Genomic DNA, 20021 nt, shown 5'->3' with positions numbered 1-20021 from the left:
TCATGATAATGTAGTCAATTACTTATTTACATACTCTGGTTGAGCATAGAGCTCCTGAGAAAGGAGATGGAAGGAATGAAGACTCAGTTGAGAAGGGTGAATGAAGATCTTTGGAAGATAGAGGTTGGCTAGTATGAGAGGAATGAGAGTAGATGTAAGAGAACAGCTCAGAGAGCAAGGGAGAGAGAGAGAGAAAGACACTCTTGACACTCTACTCTGTGCAGAGTAGAGTGTCAAAGAAGTGCTTGCCTGGTGGAATGACACAGAGTGCAGTGATGAGGAGTGAAAGTGTGGAGATGATAGTAATGGTTGGAACGAATTACCTGAGAGGTAGCATGGATCATGTAGCATGAGATTTGAAGTTGATGCTAGACATAGTGTAGCAGAAATGTGTTCAAGGAAAGATGGTGAGTATGTTGCTCCAGCGTGGAGAAGAGTAGTGATGATGAACGAGATGAAAACAAGAATGCAGGAAAAGAGGTTTGGAATATGTGGATCGAGAATGCTGGATTTGGACATAGCATCAGAGGATCTGATTGTGACTGGGATGGCATACTTTTCCCCCCATTGGTGATAGTGAGCATGAAGTCCTGACTTGGAGGATGAATAGGCATAAAGTGGCATCAAAACGGAAAGAAGTTATGTGGAATTATAAGGCAGGTGACTATTATAAACTTAGAAAGCAGCTTGCAGCAGTGCAATGGATGAAAGAGATTAAAGGAAGAGGTACGTTAGTGCACGGGGGGAGGATACTTAAGAAAAAATTGACAGAATTACAGATTGTATACCCTGAGTGAAGAAGAAGATAAAGCAATTTGGAGTCAAATGGAGAACAAAAGGAATGAAAGAGGAAATGCTGAAGAAAGAGATTATGAAAGGCATATAAAGTCAGACATTGAGAGCAGCTGCATGATGAACATAAGGCTCAAGCTAGAAAAGTGACTAGTATTGAAAGGAGTGAAGAATTAGAATATGAGAGGAGACTGACACTGCAATCCAAGGAGAATCCTAGGGAGTTTTTTGCTATATGGTGGGTAGAAGTAAAAATGATAGTGGATGAATTATCTTGGAGGATTGAGATGAGAATTGGATAACCAAAGCAGATGATATAGTTGAGCTATTTAACACGTTCGCTGCCATGCTACTTTGGCATGGTCTGTTCCCCTACGCCGAGCAGTTTTTCTTCTTCAAGGTCAGTACGATAATCTCGTTACCGGAGGTAAACGTCCTACGAGTATACTCGTAGTTGGCTTGTACAGAGCATATACGGTCTATGAGAATACACAGTTTTGATGCTAGCCCCACAAGCCAAGGATTTTCACTTTTCAAGGTCACTACAATAATCTCGTTCCCGGCGGTAAGCGTCATACGAGTATACTCGTAGCTGGCTTGTGAAGCAGGTTTACCCACTACGAGTATACTCGTAGTTGGCAGCGAACGTGTTAATGATCAGTCTATTAGAGTGTTCCATTCTAGTACTATAGGCTCTATTTCTAGAAGGATAATGAGTGGTGAAATGTTAGAAGTGAATGAGGAGGATGCATTCTGATTACACTACATTGCAATAAGGCAGTGGGACTAGATGGAATTTCTGCATGTGTTTTAGGGGAATGTGCTTTGGAACTGACTGTGCCATTAACTTGGCTGTTTAATGAAACTCTTGTAATGAGGCAGATTCCTGGAGAGTAGGAAGATAAGACAGGACCACTGTATAAGGGTGGTGGTAGAATGGAGATATCAAACTATAGTCCTGTTTGTATTTCTTCTGTAGTTGTTAAGATTTTGGAGAAATTGGTAAGAACTTGTGCAGAATTGAACAAATGAGGATAATGTTATTTATGTAGGCTAGCATGGATTTGTAAAAGTGCGCTCTTGTTTTAATAATCTGGTTGCTTTTTACAATAGAAAAACAAGAGCAGTGGATGAAGGTAAGGATACGCTGTCATTTGTTTGGATTTTTACAAGGTATTTCACAAGGTGCTACATGACAAGTTGAATTTTAATCTGCATCATATGGGTTTGGATATCAGGTTAGTGGATTGGATAGGTGATTGGCTCTCTGATAGATATCAGAGAGTTGTATTCAGGGGAGCAGTATGAGAATGTGGGAAGGTGACGTTCCTCACGATTCAGTCCTGGAACCATTGCTATTCAATCTTTGTTAATGATATTGTGATAGGGTTACACATTAAGTTGTTTGCAGATGATGTGAAGCTTGGGAGGAATTTTAGTAATAGTGCTGATGTTTTGGCTCTTCAAGAGGATTTGAATAAGCTGGAAATGTGGGCAAACAAATGGGGATATGAATTAAATGCAACTAGGTTCAAAAAATATCTGATTACAAATGAGATTTATGAGTCACTTAATGAATTATACTGGAAGAAGTGGGGGGAGAGCAAGGTGATCTTGGGGTAATTGTAGATATAAAGTTTGAGGTTCAGAAGACATATTACAAAGGTTGTGAAGAATCTCAGAGAATTATTTATTAGTGATTCATTTTAGAAATTATGGACTTTACAACTGTGTTATAAATAACTATTTTAATTTCCCGATGTTTTGACCTTTATATTAAGGTCATCATCTGAAGTATATACAATCCTGTGAACAAGGACAAGCGGGTTACATTTCCCACAGTAAGCTAAAGAAACAATGATTTGATCACCGGTTATTCTACTGGCATGACCTCTAGTGAAAAAATAAATTCAGATAAAATTACAAATTAATTATTTAGAAACTACATCAAAGCTAAATTCTATTTAAGATAACATGAGAGAAACATTCTTTCTTATAAATAGTTTTCTTACAGTAACAATGATGTCCTATTTTTGACATTACAATTGTTATATTAGAATTTAGGATTCTGGATTATCTACAGTCCTGTTTATATGATTATTAAATTACTTAAGGAATTCACAATGTAAACTGGAATATAAATTAAAATAAACTTTAATATATACTTCCTATATTTTCCTGTTTATAGTTAACTCTTAGGGAGAAAGGTTCTGTGGGTAGAATATGTACCTTCCATATGCTTGGGATTTTTAGACCATCATTATTGTTCAGATTAGGGTGGTTGATAAGAATCTCACAGGCTTCCATAAATTTGCATTCATACCATGTTTTGGTGTGATATAAACAACTGGTACTTTTCCAGTCAATTCTATGTAAAGTGTTCAGGGCATGATCAGAAAGGCCAGCTTCACCATAGTTATTATATTTAATGTGTTGTTAATGTTCCTTTTGTCTGATAGGAATTGTGCGTCCTGTTTCTCCTATATTATTATTATTATTATTATTATTATTAAAACAAGACCTCATGGAGTCAAAGACTCATCTAGGAGGTCCTTTTATCTCACACACATCTCATCATACCGGGTCTTAAACACATTCAAACTCCTTGCAGACACCACACTCTCAGGCAAGGCATTCCAATCATTCACAACTCTGCACGAAAAAAACCTGCCTCTCACTTCCCTACTCACACCCTCTTTATACAGTTTCCAGGTATGACCTCTGGTTCTCCCCTGATCTCCCACTATTCTCTGTAGAACTTCTCCACCATTGATCCTATAACAACCCCTTACCAACTTGTAGGTCTCTATCATATCTCCCCTCTTCCTTCTCTCCACTAGACTCTGCAAATTACATCTTTTCAATCTTTCCTCATACTCGACATTCCAGAGGTCAGAAACTACCTTAGTCAGTCGCCTTTGCACCCTTTCCAACATCTATTCATCCTTCTGAAAACCAGGTGACCAAATCTGGGCACAATAGTCCATGTGTGGCCTAATCAAAGCCTTATACAATGGAACAAGAATCTCCCTACTTCTACACGTCAGTGTCTTCCTCATCATTCCCAGAAGTCTTTGTGTTGTCTTCACAATTTTGGCGATGTGTCCCCTAAATTTTAGATCCTTATCCACTATCACTCCCAGATCTCTTATTTCCTCTACTTCCAACAATATATTCTCACCAAGCATAAACTCTGCATCCCATCTTTGTTTTCCAAATTTTAAAACCTTACATTTTGCAACATTGAACTCGCATCCCCATTTGCTTGCCCAATCACTCAATTTATTCAAGTCTTCTTGCAAGGCCACAACATCTTCACTACTCTTTATGGTTCGTCCCAACTTTGCATCACCTGCAAACAACTGAATATCTCCATCCAAATCTTCACCTATATCATTAATATGCAAGTTAAACAGCAATAGACCTAAAACAGACCCCTGAGGCACTCCACTAGTGACTTTCCTTTTCCTGGATATTGCTCCCCCATACACAACTTGTTGATACCTATCAGATAGCCAGTCTCCAATCCAATGCACTAATCTAATATCCAACCCCATCTGCTCTAGTTTGACTGTCAACTTATCATGAGGTACTCTATCAAAAGCTTTTGCAAAATCCAAGTATATTACTGTGTATCCTTCTCCTCTGTCCAAGGAAGCAGTCACTTTATTGTAATAAGTAAGTAGATTACTAAAACACAACCTCCCTTTAGCAAATCCATGCTGTCCATCAAAGATTATACCATTGTTGTCAACCCAACTCTGGATCCTAGTTCTCACAAGCTTCTCCAACAACTTAACCACAACACCTGACACACAGATAGGCCTATAGTTTGATGCTTGAGTTAGATCACCTCCTTTATGAAGTGGCACAATCTTGCCCTCCTTCCACTCTTTAGGGACTTGACCAAGTGCAAGACTCGTATTAAAAAAATATGTCAAGGCAGGTGTCAACACTCTGGCTCATTCCTTCAGAATACGCGGTGATATATTATCAAGTCCCACAGCCTTATTTACATCTAGTTTACTCAACTCCCCAAACACCTCTTGCTCACTTACAGTCAGTCTCTCCTCCCCATCATCAACTGCTCTTAATCTCTCCATGAAGTCACATTCACAAGATTGAAAGATCTTTATGAACTGCTCATTAAGTATCTCCACCACACATTCTGCAACAGCTGTCTTTATACCTTTATACCATCAGAAGAGCGGTGATATTGAATGGCATAATAGCGAGAATGTGTGACAAGAGAGGACTGGTATATGTGGATGCTTGGAGTGCGTTTGAGGAAAGAGAGGAGTTGTTTGCGAGAGACCGTTTACATTTGAATGAGGAAGGACGTAGGCATCTGGAGAGATTGCTGTTCTGAACGAGTCAGTGTGTCCCAGGGAGGATGATAGCAGGTGTGGCCTCTTGTGGGAATGGATACTTGGGAGAAGGGAGACAATGTCAGGTAAGACTGAGCCCAGTGGAGTCTAGAAGGGATAATGCTGGGTATAGAAACAATGGCATTTATATGCTGTATACTAATGCCAGGAGTATCCAGAATAAGGGAGAGGAATTGGTGGCGCAGATAGCATCAGCCTGGCCAAAAATTATTGCGATCACTGAGACGTGGGTGACAGAAGGGGATATAAAAACAGGAATAGAAGTCGCTGGGTATAGCATTTTTCGCCAGGATAGGAGGGGAAAGCGTGGTGGTGGGGTGCTGCTTATGATAAGTGATGACCTATGTCCTCTAAGAGTGGAGAATTTGGAAGGAAGTGAGACAAATGATTTTGAGAGCGTATGGTGTGAGGTAGAGGTAGGCAAGACAGGATATTTAGTGGGGTGTTGCTACAGACCCAGGAGCACAGAGGATGGGGACCAGGAGATGTTTAGATAGCTAAGTTTGGTAAGTGCAAGAAGAATGATTGTTATGGGAGATTTTAACTTCAGTAGTATAAATTGGAGAGAGGAAGATGCATGTAACAATAGGGGAATGGAATTTCTAGAATTCTTGAGGGACAAATGTCTTAGGCAACATGTAACAGAGGGAACAAGAGGTTCAAAAATTTTGGATTTGGTTATAGCATCAGAAGAGTTGATAATAACTGAGTTGACGTCTCTCCCACCAGTTGGAGAGAGTGACCATATGGTTTTGACTTGGAAAATGAATAGACATGCAGGAGTATCAAAGAGACGGGAACTTATGTGGAATTATAAGGCAGGTGATTATAATAGTCTTAGACGTCAACTTCGGGAAGTTTCATGGAAGGAGGAATTGGAAGGCCGGGATATCACCAGTGCGTGGGAAATTGTGAAAGAATATTTGTTATCAGCAATGGTAAGTTGTATACCACGAGTGAAGAAGAGGGCGCAATTTGGAGTAAAGTGGATGACAAACAATATTAAACAGGAATTGCATGCGAAAAAGAGGCTATGGAAGAGATATAAGGAGACAGGTGAAGAGATGCATGAGGAATATAAGACACAGGCCAGAAGAGTGACTCGTGTGGTAAGGAAAGCGAAACTGGAATATGAGAGGAGATTGGCCCTAAGATCCAAAGAAAATCCTAGGGAATTTTTTAGCTATGTGGCCAGTAGGAGGAGAAATGACTGTGGAAGAATGATATTGTGGGATAAAAATGGGAATAGAGTGACTGATGCAGAGGACATAGTGGAATTGTTCAATGAACACTTTATTGGAGTATTTCATCCTAGAGGAGTCAGTTTTAATGCTAGAGGGATAGGACTGGTACGAGGTCTGGAGGTACAGGAGGAGAGTGTGTTTCAGATACTGAGTACTCTGGATGTCAGTAAAGCTGTGGGACTGGATGGTATTTCGCCACGAGTTTTGAGAGAATGTGCTAGGGAATTGACAATACCTTTAACGTGGCTTTTCAATGAAAGTCTGGCTTTGGCAAAGGTGCCCAGGGAATGGAAGGAAGGTAAGATAGTGCCATTGCATAAGGGTGGTAACAGACTGGAAGTGTCTAATTATAGGCCAGTCTGTGTGTCATCAGTAGTTGTTAAGATCTTGGAGAAAGTAGTGAGGGACCGTGTACAGCATTGGGCAGATGAGGGTAATGTTATCTGTGAGAATCAACATGGATTTGTGAAAGGACGCTCTTGTTTTAGCAATATGCTAGCCTTTTATAATAAAGTTACAAGAGCATTAGATGAGGGAAAGGCATATACTGCAATTTTCTTAGACTTGGCGAAGGCATTTGACAGGGTGCCACATGATAAGCTGATATTTAAGTTGCAGCACATGGGTCTGGATGTCAGATTGGTCAACTGGATTCAGGATTGGCTGTCTGATAGGTATCAGAGAGTTGTGTATGGTGGAGCAGTTTCCAGGAGGCAGAGGGTTACAAGTGGGGTCCCACAGGGCTCAGTACTAGGACCTATATTGTTTAACCTTTATATCAATGACATAGCCAGTGGATTGCAGGGGGATATTCAGTTGTTTGCGGATGATGCGAAGCTGGGAAGGATTATTAGTAATAGTGCAGATGTGGTAGCCCTGCAAGAGGATTTAAATAAGCTAGATAGATGGGCAAATGAATGGGGGTGTCAGTTTAATGCAGCAAAATGTAAGGTCTTGAGGTTTGGGAAACATCGATGGGATTTTGAAAGTTTATTTTTCACTTGGTTAGAGTATAATAAATTTAGTTTAATCCTTTATCCAAGTGTGAGCAAACAAAGTTTGCACCTGAAAGTATCTTCAGGACTGGGGCAAGGTGATACAACACCAGGGCAACTCGTTGCAAAGGTGTAGCAAGCTACCAACACTCCTGTCCTAGTATCTCCTATAATGCAAAACACATCTCCTTGCAGATATGCCTAATGTTATGCATTAAGGGAAGGGCCACTACCCAGACTAGTTTCGACCTTTATTGAGGTCTCTTCAGTGGGAGTCAGGCCCAAGCTGAGATACCAGGCAGAAGCATTCGCAGGTCATCTCTACCTATAGGAGTTGCCAAATGGTGTGCCACCCTTTTGTCAGTGGGTTTAAGGAGTGGTATGATAAACTTTGTGTTTCTCAGGGGGGGACCTCCCCTCGATGAGTCTTGACAGACTTTATGTCTTAGAAAGGACCTCCCTCGATGAGTCTTTTGACTCCTTGGAGGCCTGAATAATAATAATAATAATAATAACAATTTCCTCCAATCAATGTCATCCTTCCATAATCATTCTTTCTTTTGCTGGCTACATATCGAAAGAACTCCCTAGGATTCTTTTTAGCTTCATTAGCTAACTGCTGTTCATACCTCTCTTTAGCTACTCTCACCAACTCTCACCAATATATATGGTAGATTAGAGGTACAATAAATATGGTATACTCCAGGGTCAGAACAATTCACTTCTAATATTAATTTTTAAAAAGGGCAATAAGGAAGAAATTAAAAACTACAGCTAAATAATAGAATAAAATCTAAACTAGAGGGAATGCAATCCTGTGAACAAGCTGGATTTAGAAAGAATTATAATACTTTGGACCATATTCACACATTAACACAGCTCATTGAAAAATCAATTGAATAAAATAAACCCTTGTGTCTGGCCTATATAGACTATGAAAAAGCATTTGATTCAGTTAAAACATCTGCAACACTAAAAGCACTTGAAACCCAGGGAACTGAGAAACCATATATTGAAACACTAAAACATATTTACCATAATGCAACTTCTGTAATTAAATTATATAAAAACAGTGAAAAGTTCCCAATACAATGTAGGCATCTGGCAAGGCAACACCATATCCCCCAAATTATTTACAGCTGCACTAGTGGAAGTCTTTAGAAGCCTTGATTGAAAAAGGAATAAACATAAATGGAGAAAGGCTGCATCATCTGAAATTTGCAGATGATATTTTCCTAATAGCAGATAATGTTGAAGATCATGAAGAAAGGCTAAATCAGCTAAATGAATCCTCCAGAGAAATTGGATTAAAAATAAATAAAGAAAAAAAAAATAATGATGAATAAATATATTAACCAAAGAACTGTCAAAGTTGGAAACCAAGAAATAGAACAAGTTACTTCATATGTATATTTTGGCCGATTGTTATCCTTTGAGGAGTGCCAAAGAAAAGAAATTGAACGAAGAATTCACATTGGATGGATGGCTTATGGGAAAATGAGAGACATTCAGAAGTGACATCCCTATGAGTCTAAAAAGGAAAGCTTTTGACCAGTGCATAATTCCTGTCCTAACAATATGGAGGAGAAACATGGACTTTAACAGAAGCCCTAAACAAAAAGCTGAGAACAACATAACATTGCATGGAAAGAAGTATGTTAAAAATAACATTAAGAGATAGGAAGACAAATACCTGGATAAGATCTCAAACAGGTGTCATGGATATTGTAAAATACATTAAACAGGCTAAGTGGAGATGGGCTGGCCATATTGCCAGATGCAGTGATGAGAGATGGACTAGAAAAACAACAGAGTGGAGACAAATGGATGGAGCAAGACAAAGAGGAAGACCGAGAAGAAGGTGGAGGGATGAACTAGAACAAATTGCTGGAGTGAGATGGATGGGAGAGGCAGATAACCAAGTGATTTGGAAAATCATGGGGGAGACCTTCGTCCAGTAGTGAACAGAACCAAAAGGTTGAAGAAGAAGAAGATGTGTCGGTTTCTGGTAAACAGTGAAGGAAGGACTGCCAGAAAGAAGATGTGTGACAAGTGTATCTAGAAATGGAAGTATGTTCTGTTTTACAATTTCAATTGTGAACTGTATTAGTTTGTGTTGTTTGTTTAAGTGGCTAAGGAAAGTGCCTAGTGTCTGACAGCCATGGAGCTAGATCGAGAAAACATCATCAACGTATCTAAGCCAGACTTTGGGTTTTAAAGGAGAGGAATCTTGAGCATGTTGTTGTTCCATATAAAAGTTAACCTACAAAAAGAAGGCACAGTAGAAAGCGTTTTATCATACAAAATAACCAGAACGTAATATATGCACAAAGAGTGACGTGATATCTGGAGGGAATTTGTTCTGTAAAAGAAGGTTTGTGTCATTGATTGGGACATTCGTAAAGAGGGCAGAGACATCAGAACTGACTAATAAATCATCCTTTTCTAATGTAATGTCTTTGATTATGTTTATGGAGTGTTGTGTGTTTCTGATATAGGAGGAGGAATGACCTACCAACTCCTTGAGTATTGCCGCTAATTTCTTGGCTAGGTGATAATTCAGGCTGTCTATACCTTCGACTTTTGGCCAGAGTGGTGTGTTTTGTTTGTGTATCTTTGGTAGACTGTAAATTCTTGGGGAACGAGCGTAGTGCGGAAGATATTTTTTGACTGTATCTTCGAGCCATGTAGTAATTGATTTAAGTAGTTTCTTTGTTTTCTTTTTTATTCTATTGGTTGGGTTGTAGTTATTAAGTTGGTAAGTACTATTGTCTGAGACTAGCAGATTAATTTTTTCTAAATAAGTGGTTCAATTTAGAATAACGGTGGTACTTCCTTTATCGGCTCTAGTTATTACAATGTTTGGATTTGATTTTAATGATTTCACCACTGTTAATTTGTGTTTTGTTAAGTTGCTTGTTATTGTTTTCTTATGATTTTTATTTAAAATGTTGGCGGTTCCTAAACATATTTTATCTGCTATGTTATTTGAATCTTATCAACCACCCCAATCTGAACAATAATGATGGTTTAAAAATCCCAAGCATATGGAAGGCACATATTCTACCCAAGGAACCTTTCTTCCTAAGAGTTAACTATAAACAGGACTGTAGATAATCCAGAATCCTAAATCTAATGTAACAATTGTGATGGTAAAAATAGGATATCATTGTTACTGTAAGAAAACTCTATAAGAAAGAATGTTTCTCTCATGTTATCTTAAATCGAATTTAGCTTTGATGCAGTTTCTAAATAATTAATTTGTAATTTTATCTGAATTTTTTTTTTTCCACTAGAGGTCATGCCAGTAGAATAACCAGTGTTCAAATCATTGTTTCTTTATCTTACTGTGGGAAATGTAACCTGCTTGTCCTTGTATATTTGCTTATACTCCAGATGATGACCTTAATATAAAGGTCAAAACGTCAGGAAATTAAAATAGTTATTTATAACACAGTTGTAAAGTCTATAATTTCTAAAACGAATGCTGATCACCATGCAACACTAAAAGGAAGGATATTTATTAATGAGGAGGAAAAGAACTGATCATCAGAGATAAGAGTGTTGTTTTCATTTAATAAAGCTCTGATCAGATCATATGTGGGTTACTGTGCTCAGATCTGGTTCCTAGGATTTGTAGGGGATGAAGTAACCTTGGAGAAGAGAGTATAGACACAGATAAGAAAAATTATAACATGATTGTACAATATTGATTATGAGGATAGACTTAAGGCATCCAAACTCTACAGAATTTGGTGAATAAAAGACAAACAGATATTATTGAGACATTTTAGCTGTTGAAAGGTGATTACTGGATTACTGCTGAGGAGATTTTTCATGTGGTAGAACAAGGGGCCATCACTGGAAGCTGAAAGGAAGTAGTGAGTAAAAGGATAAGAAAGGATTAAGATAGTCAAGGATGCAGGGTGACATTTCGGTCTGGGGGATAGAGAGGAATGGCTAATGGGGATTCTGTATGCAATACGTGCATTTCATTGGGACTTGTTATAGAAACACAAATCACTAGTGTGTATGTTTACAAATGGTACAATTATTTAAACCAAGGGAAATGGAATTATGGCATTGACGGTTTTCATTCACCCAAAAATTGTTGGAATAAATTGTTGGAATTAAGGGAGGGGGAGTGCTATTGATGATAGAGAAAGAGTTATGTCCATATAAAGTGGAGATGCAAGAGGAAAATAGTGCCAGTGGTTTTGAGGCAGTATGTTGTGAGATAGATGTGAATGGAATCAAATACTTGGTGGGATGTTGTTATAGACCAGGTAATGTGGATGGTGGTGATAATGAAATGTACAATCAAATTAGCCAAGTAAATAAGAAAAGGGTGATCATTATAGGTGATTTTAATTATGGCAACATGGACTGGAATGATGAGATAGCAACTGGAAGTAAAGAAAATGAGTTTCTTGAGTTTTTGAGGGATAACTACCTCAGACAGTATGTAACAGAGGGCACACGGGGATTGAGGGTCTTGGATTTGGTCATCTCATCAGAGGATGTAATTGTAAATGAGGTGCCAAATCATCCACCAATTGGTGAGAGTGACCATGAGGTGATTACCTGGGTGGTTGCCAGCAGTGCGAGGACCTCTGTGAGAAAAGGGTATATGTGGAACTACAAGGGGGGGGGTGATTATGAAGAGCTCAGGAGACAGGTTGCGGGTGTAGCGTGGAATGAGGAGTTAGCTGGAAAAGAGATCAATGCAGCTTGGGGGATTTTCAAAAACTGTTTAGTAGATGCAATGTCTAAATGTATTCCAAGGGTGAGAAGGTTAAATAAGGTGGGTGTGAGATGGATGAATAAAGAGATTAAGCATGCGATACAGAGAAAAAGGTCATTGTGGAGGCAGCATAAGAGAAGTGGAAATAACCAATTCTATGAGGTCTACGAAGACCAAGCAAGGAGGGTGACTTGTTTGGTGAGGGTAGCTAAAGAGAGGTATGAAAAGCGGTTGGAGCTTTTCAACCGCTTTTCATACCTCTGAAGTATGAAGAGGTATGAAAAGCGGAGTTCTTTATATGTAGCCAGCAAAAGAAAGAATAATTATGGAAGGATGACATTGATTGGAGAAAATGGTATAAACACAGCTGATGCAGAATATGTGGTGGAGATACTTAATGAGTAGTTCATAAAGATCTTTCAATCTTGTGAATATGACTTCATGGAGGGATTGAGAGCAGTTGATGATGGGAGGAGAGACTGACTGTAGGTGAGTAAGAAGTGTATGGGGAGTTGAGTAAACTAGATGTTAATAAGGCTGTGGGACTTCATAATATATCATCATGTATTCTGAAAAAATGTGCCAGGGAGTTGACATCTGCCTTGACATATTTTTTTAATATGAGTCTTGCACTCAGTCAAGTTCCTAAGGAGTGGAAGGAGGGCAAAATTGTGCCACTTCATAAAGGAGGTGATCGAACTCAAGCATCAAACTATAGGCCTATCTGTGTGTCAGGTGTTGTGGTTAAGTTGTTGGAGAAGCTTGTGAGAACTAGGATCCAGAGTTGGGTTGATAACAATGGTATTATCTTTGATGGAGAGCATGGATTTACTAAAGGGAGGTCATGTTTTAGTAATCTACTTATTTATTACAATAAAGTGACTGCTTCCTTGGACAGAGGAAAAGGATACACAGTAATATACTTGGATTTTGCAAAGGCTTTTGATAGAGTACATCATGATAAATTGATAGTCAAACTAGAGCAGATAGGGTTGGATATTAGATTGGTGCATTGGATTGGAGACTGGCTATCTGATAGGTATCAACAAGTTATGTATGGGGGAGCAATATCCAGGAAAAGGAAAGTCACTAGTGGAGTGCCTCAGGGGTCTGTTTTAGGTCTATTGCTGTTTAACTTGCATATTAATGATATAGGTGAAGATTTGGATGGAGATATTCAGTTTTTTGCAGATGATGCAAAGTTGGGACGAACCATGAAGTGTAGTGAAGACGTTGTGGACTTACAGGAAGACTTGAATAGATTGAGTGATTGGGCACGGAAATGCGGATGTGAGTTCAATGTTGTAAGGTTTTAAAATTTGGAAAACAAAGATGGGATGCAGAATTTATGCTTGGTGAGAATATATTGTTGGAGGTAGAGGAAATAAGAGATCTGGGAGTGATAGTGGATAAGGATCTAAAATTTAGGGGACACATCGCCAAAATTGTGAAGACAACACAAAGACTTCTGGGAATGATGAGGGAAGACACTGACGTGTAGAAGTAGGGAGATTCTTGTTCCGTTGTATAAGGCTTTGATTAGGCCACACATGGACTATTGTGCCCAAATTTGGTCACCGGGTTTTCAGAAGGATGAAGAGATGTTGGATACAGTCCAAAGGAGACTGACTAAGGTAGTTTCTGACTGCTGGAATGTCAAGTATGAGGAAAGATTGAGAAGATGTAATTTGCAGAGTCTGGTGGACAAGAGGAAGAGGGGAGATATGATAGAGACCTACAAGTTGGTAAGGGATTGTTATAGGATCAATGCTGGAGATGTTTTACAGAGAATAGTGGGAGATCAGGGAAGAACCAGAGGTCATCCCTGGAAACTGTATAAAGAGGGTGTGAGTAGGGAAGTGAGAGGCAGGTTTTTTTTTGCGCAGAGTTGTGGATGATTGGAATGCCTTGCCTGAGAACGTGGTGTCTGCAAAGAGTTTTAATGTGCTTAAAACACGGTATGATGAGCTGTGTGTGTGTGTGTGATAAAAGGACCTCCCAGATGAGTCTTTGACTACATGAGGTTTTGGGGTGGTAATAATAATAATAATAATAATAAATGAGACATGGTTGAACGAGGATGGCATTCTGACACGAATAGAGATGGAGAGATATGTAGTATTTTGTGAAGGCAAGCCAGGCAAGCCAGGCAGAAAGGGAAGAGGAGTAGTCCCTGTCTAGAGTGGAGATGCAAAGAGCAAATAGTGACAATGGTTTTGAAGCAGTGTGGTGTCAAGTGGAGGTGGACAGATGAAATATTTAGTGAGGTGTTGCTATAGACCTGGTAATAGATGGTGGTGAGAAGGAAATGTTTAGGCACATTGGTCTGGCTAATAAGGAAAGGGTGATCATTAAATGTGATTTCAATTATGGTAATATTTCTTGGTATCTTTAACTTATAGTACAGCGGTACTTAAATATAAAGAGCCAACAGGCTTCATTTCGGCGATATAAACATTAATTAAATTAACGGGATATTAGATCCCACATTGTTTTAAAACCGAATAAGAAACTCAAAGATTGGAATCAGAGAGTTTCATGATGAATATAGTATAAAAAACTATAAAAGTATCAGTGAATACTAGCGTGAGCTGAATGCAAGTAGTACTAGAACATAGTACAAACACGGCACTCAGAACTTTCCCCACCTTTGCAATGAGTTGCCCGTGTTTGTACTACGTTCTAGGACTACTTGCATTCAGCTCACACTAGTATTCGCCGATACTTTTATAGTACAGTGGTATCTTGCTAATCCGAACTAATAAAAACCGTGCTCGTTCGGATTAGCGAAAAGTTCAGATTAGAGAATTTATCCCCTAGAGACAACAATAACTAGCGTTTAAGACAAAAATAATCAGATTCTAATGATACGTCAATTTAATTTTGTAAATAAATGAAGTAACTAATAGAAAAAAAGCTACTGCACTGTAACATAAAAATTTAGTTTGTATGTACTGTATTGTTGAGGATTCTGATTTAATAAAATTGCATAGTTCAGTACATAATTTAATTTGCGTAAAAAACATCACTTTCTTGTACAGAACGCAAAAAAAAAAGTTTCACAAAATAACACAACAAGTTTTTTTTTTTTTTTTTTTGTAAAAAAGTCACTGATTTTCTTTTGCTTCTTGGAAGCTAAACTTTTTTCGAATGCTTCTTCTCGGAGCTGCATTAGCAATAAAATTTTGTGGAATGGCGTATCATTCTGCTTAGCCCATTCTATACACACATTAAAACTGTCAACTGCTTCTTCATGTTTTACTTTTTTTTCTTCGAGTTCTTCATCGTCATCATCTTCTAATTCATTCTGTAACGTCATATTTATAATTTCATCATCTGATTTGATTTCGAATTCACTTTCTGTTCTACCTGTAATCCATTCTGCAACATTTGGTGAAATATGAACATCTGGATTTATATTTTTAACTAAATTATGCACGTTTTAAATTTCCTCATTTTGTGTATCACCGTAGTTATCTTAGTAAATTCTAGAAGGCCACAGTTTTTTCCATGATGCTCGAATTGCTTCAGGTTCGACGACTTCCCAAACAGCAGCAACTGAGAATGCTACATCCTTCAAATTTATATTTTTTTATCGATGTGGTAACGTCATAATTTTGGGAAATTTCTTTTGAAAGCAGGTCTTTATGCTATTTTAATTTAATGGATTGTATTATGTTCTGATCCATTGGTTGCAACAATGGAGTACAGTTTGGAGGCAAAAACATAACCGCAAAATTTCCATCCTTACTAATCAATTTATCTGCTGGAGGATGTCCAGGACAGTTATCCAATAATAAAAGTGCTTTCTGTTCCAAATTCTGGGATTTTAAATAAGTTTTAACAGACGGTACGAAATCGTTGTGAAACCAGTTTGAAAAAAGTTCGATATTCATCCATCCTTTACATTGACTTCGGTACAAAACCGGAAGGCAGCAGTTCTTGGTTATACAGTGAACTGTATAACCAAGTGAAAGAAACTCCAACACTAACATGTAGAGAACATTAACATGTAGAAGTAAGGATGTTATGATTCCATTGTATAAGGCTTTGATCAGACCTCATATGGATAGCTATGCACAGGTTTAGTTACCTGGCTTTCAAAAGGATGATTAGTTGTTGGAGAGGAGGGTTCAGGGATTATTGACAAAATCAGTTTCTGGTCTCGGGAATGTGGAGTACGAGGACAGATTGAATGCAAATTGCCATGCCTAATGGATAGAATGAGAAGGGAGCATTATCGAGACATGGGAGAGTCTGGAAAGTTCTGATAAACACCTAGAACAAAAATGATATTAAAGTAGCTGAATATCATTTTTATTTCAAGTATTTATCAGAACCATCCAGATCTCCTTTGTATGAGTTGGTAAGAAGTAATTTCCAGATTAATGTGGATGAGATTATTCATAGAATGTCTGGAGACAGGGGAAGAACAAGCAACCATCCCTGGAATCTGCATATGGAGAATGTGAGCAATGAGGTGTACCTGGTTTGCATGCAGAGTGGTGGGCAATTGGGATGCATTACATGAAAGCATGGCAAGTGTAGGGACTATGGATGCATTTAAGTCAAGGTATGAAGAGCTGTGCGTGTGAGAGTGGGACCTCCCATGATGATTCTCTTGAATCCATGGAGATCTGATGGTGATCATAATAATAAATGTTTTGCATGGAGATTATGGAGATTGGTAGGAGCATGGAATGCTTTGCATGAGAGGGTGGTGAAAGTGCACATGAAATACATGAGTTTAAGGAGTGGTATGACAGACTGTATTAACTAGTGTTGATCTCCCATTATGAGTCTTGCAACTCCATGGAGGTAAGATAATAATAATAAACACACTAGACTAAAGGATGCTTTCTTTCTTCCTTAATCTGCCCTCCCTCAATGAGTCGTTAGACGCCCAGGAGGTGTTATGTAATAATAATAATAATCTTTCCCCTCTTTTACCTTTATGGTATCGAGGGTTTCCATTCCTTTTAACTGCAACCATTATATGAGGATAAGGTGGTTATGCCTCCCAGTGTATCCAATGTCTATAGAAGCGTCATGTTCTCAAGGCCAGTTTGCCAGCTTGTGGGAGGAAAAACCCCAGATAAAATGGGGAGAAAAACTCTGCAATCCATATGGTTGTGACGCATGTAGTCACTTGGCTAACTGCATGAACCAAAAGGATACTAATATCCTAAAAAAAATGCTTACTTTCTAAAAATATCAATAACTAAGCTTTTTTTTTTATAATTCATAAAATAATGTTAATTTTATCCACTGAAAAATACCAAAAATCACTGCCAAAATGTTATGTTCTGTTCACTCCATCCAAGACATTTACCCTGGTCATATATAAGTACTGTAGTTTAATTTTTGGTTAGATTACAATAAATAAGTAAATAAATACAATAAACAAATAAATTTAATTTCTTGTTAAATAAAATTCCTGCTGACCTGGTTGGCTGAGTGGTTAGTGTATCTGCTCTCCAGCCAACAGGCAGTGGGTTCGAATCCTGCCATCGGCAGGATTCGAATGGATGTTTGCGATTTTCTGTGAAAATGCTAGTGGTGCTGGTAGATGGCATTGGTGTGGATGATGACGGTAGTTGTGGTTCGTTGTAACTGATGGATTGAGTCGTGGAGACAGTTGTAGAGTAGGTGTCCTCCCCTCGATGAGTCTTTGGACTCCCTGGAGGTGTCACGTAATAATGATAATAAGTACATATTAATTATGTTCAATCTTTCTATCTAGTTATTCTACTCTGCTGTTGCTTCAAGTGTCGTGTTCCACGCACCAAACAAGAAATTGAAGCAGACTATAAGAGGAAAAGAATAACAAAACGATTTCGTTTCTTATTAAATAAAATTCCCGTGGAAGATGTCAATTTAAAAGGTGGTAAGTAAATACTCCAAATACACTAATAATAATAATAATAATAATAAAAACTAGATAGATATTATATAAATAAAGTGGATATAGATCCAGCATTATTTCAAAGCCAAACATAGAAACTATGAAAGTTTTGTAAGGTAAGTTCACCAGAGAGCTTATAGGAATACATTCCCCGGCATTCACAAGTTGCCTTAGTATTTAGAAGACATAGGCACTGCCCAAGCGTCTCTGTTGTGCATTACGCAGCAACCGAGAATTTGCTTACGAAAAATACATTTCTCTTGCATTTCAAGTACTGAATGAGAGTTTTTGCTCTCTTAAGGTTTCTACCTGATCTCTAAGGAGAATCAACCAGTTCGAAACAGCTGTCAGGTCTGTGAAACCTTATCAAAATGGACTAATAAAAGGCAAATATATAGACACTTGGCCAGTGCCTATGTCTTCTACTTACAATTCTTCTTATAAATCTTCCACTTGATTTATGTAATTTTGGTAATATGATATAAAGATGATAATGTTCCTTCCTGTGTGATAGTGAACATATTAACAGAAAGTCCTTTGTCAAAAGAGAAAGGAAATTGTTTGATCACATAAACTTCTACATATAATGAACTAAATTCACATTCAGAATATAATACAATTTGAAATTTGTTTATTAAAAATAATAACAGAACAAATACTACAGACCATTAACCATCTATGAAGTTGATTTAGTTTCACTGTTGATTGCCAGAGGCATAAAGGTCATTAGGCATTGCTACTGGCACTTCTATAACATAGCAAGTAGTGATGGTGCTCTTTGGTTCATTTCTCTTCATAGTATGTAAGAATTTTTCAACTAAGGTTTACTTAGCTGGTATATATATATATATGTGTATATATGGGAGTAGTAGAATTTTTTCCTTCCATCTTGTGTATTTCATTCTGCATTAGCCAGAGAATCCATGCATTCTGCAGACATATAATCTAATTTTGCCTTCCTTACCATTCTGCTTGCCTTTCTTGAATGACCTATGTATTGTCCATGAGTGTGTTTGTCATGTTTCTTCTTATATACCCTCCACAACATATTCTTTTTTTGCAGCTCATGCTTAATGATATTACTCATCCATCTCACTTCAAACACTTGATTACTCATCTTTTCCACTTATCGGAGACCTGAAATGGTTTTAAAGAAGTTCCATATTTGGTCACTAGAGCAGAGTTTCCATACTACATGAAAAATAAAAATACAAAAATTATACAAGGTTAATAAAAAAACCTTTGTCCACTCAGTACTAACTTACTATAGGTTTATAACCTTTCAAATGGAAGTGTCACATAAAGAAACGTCTCCGAAGAAGGACCATTATAATCATTCCTTAAAATGCTACAGAATGATTTAATATTACAATTGACTCAATTCCATTCCATTCATTCGTTTTCTCTTAGCAAAAAATCTAGTCCTCAGACGCTCTATTATCCAATTTTCAGGGATGAACTTTTGTCCTGCCTTCTCCTAGTAAAGGGCTGAAATACTTCCTTTGTATTAATCCTATAAAATCCTTTAAGTAACTTAAATGTTTCTAAAGTATCTCATCCTTTTTTGCCTGTTAACCAACTTTTGCAACCCGACAAACCCTCAGTCTATCCTCATAGAGAGTATTCCACAGACCACTCACCATCTTGGTCACTTCCTTATCCCAATAAACCCAAGTGACCAGACGTGAACCCAATAATCCAGATATGGATTATTGGGTATCAAGGCTGAAAAAAGAGGAATAATGACTACCTTATCTCTACTAGTTGTGTTCTTCAATAGCCAAATAATCCTGAGCTACCTAAACTTCAGCTGTCATCGAGGGGACTGAAACTCCCTGAATGTGGTACACAGTCTGTAATCTATTTATCCCAAAATGCATAACTACATTTCTCCATATTGCCTTGATTTTGCATCATCAGCAAACAACCAAATATTTCCCTTCAGATAACTTC

The 20021-nt window shown here is 37.9% G+C and overlaps 1 protein-coding gene across 1 annotated transcript in view; it reads left to right on the top strand.

Moving 5' to 3' along the window:
* Positions 1-20021, top strand: part of LOC150105405 (uncharacterized) — a 180328-nt gene that overhangs the window by 139146 nt on the left and 21161 nt on the right. Inside the window, exon 3 of the mRNA XM_090394780.1 lies at positions 17907-18050. Within this exon, the coding sequence (XP_090250906.1) occupies positions 17907-18050 (144 nt within the window). The remainder of the gene's footprint in view (positions 1-17906; positions 18051-20021) is intronic.

The sequence above is a fragment of the Typopeltis vanoorti genome, chromosome 6, assembly GCF_054136105.1.
Source record: "Typopeltis vanoorti isolate ZY-2024b chromosome 6, IOZ_Tvanoo_1.0, whole genome shotgun sequence".
NCBI lineage: Eukaryota > Metazoa > Arthropoda > Arachnida > Uropygi > Thelyphonidae > Typopeltis > Typopeltis vanoorti.
Note: the sequence above shows the minus strand (reverse complement) of the source record. Positions and strands in the feature narration are given on the sequence as shown.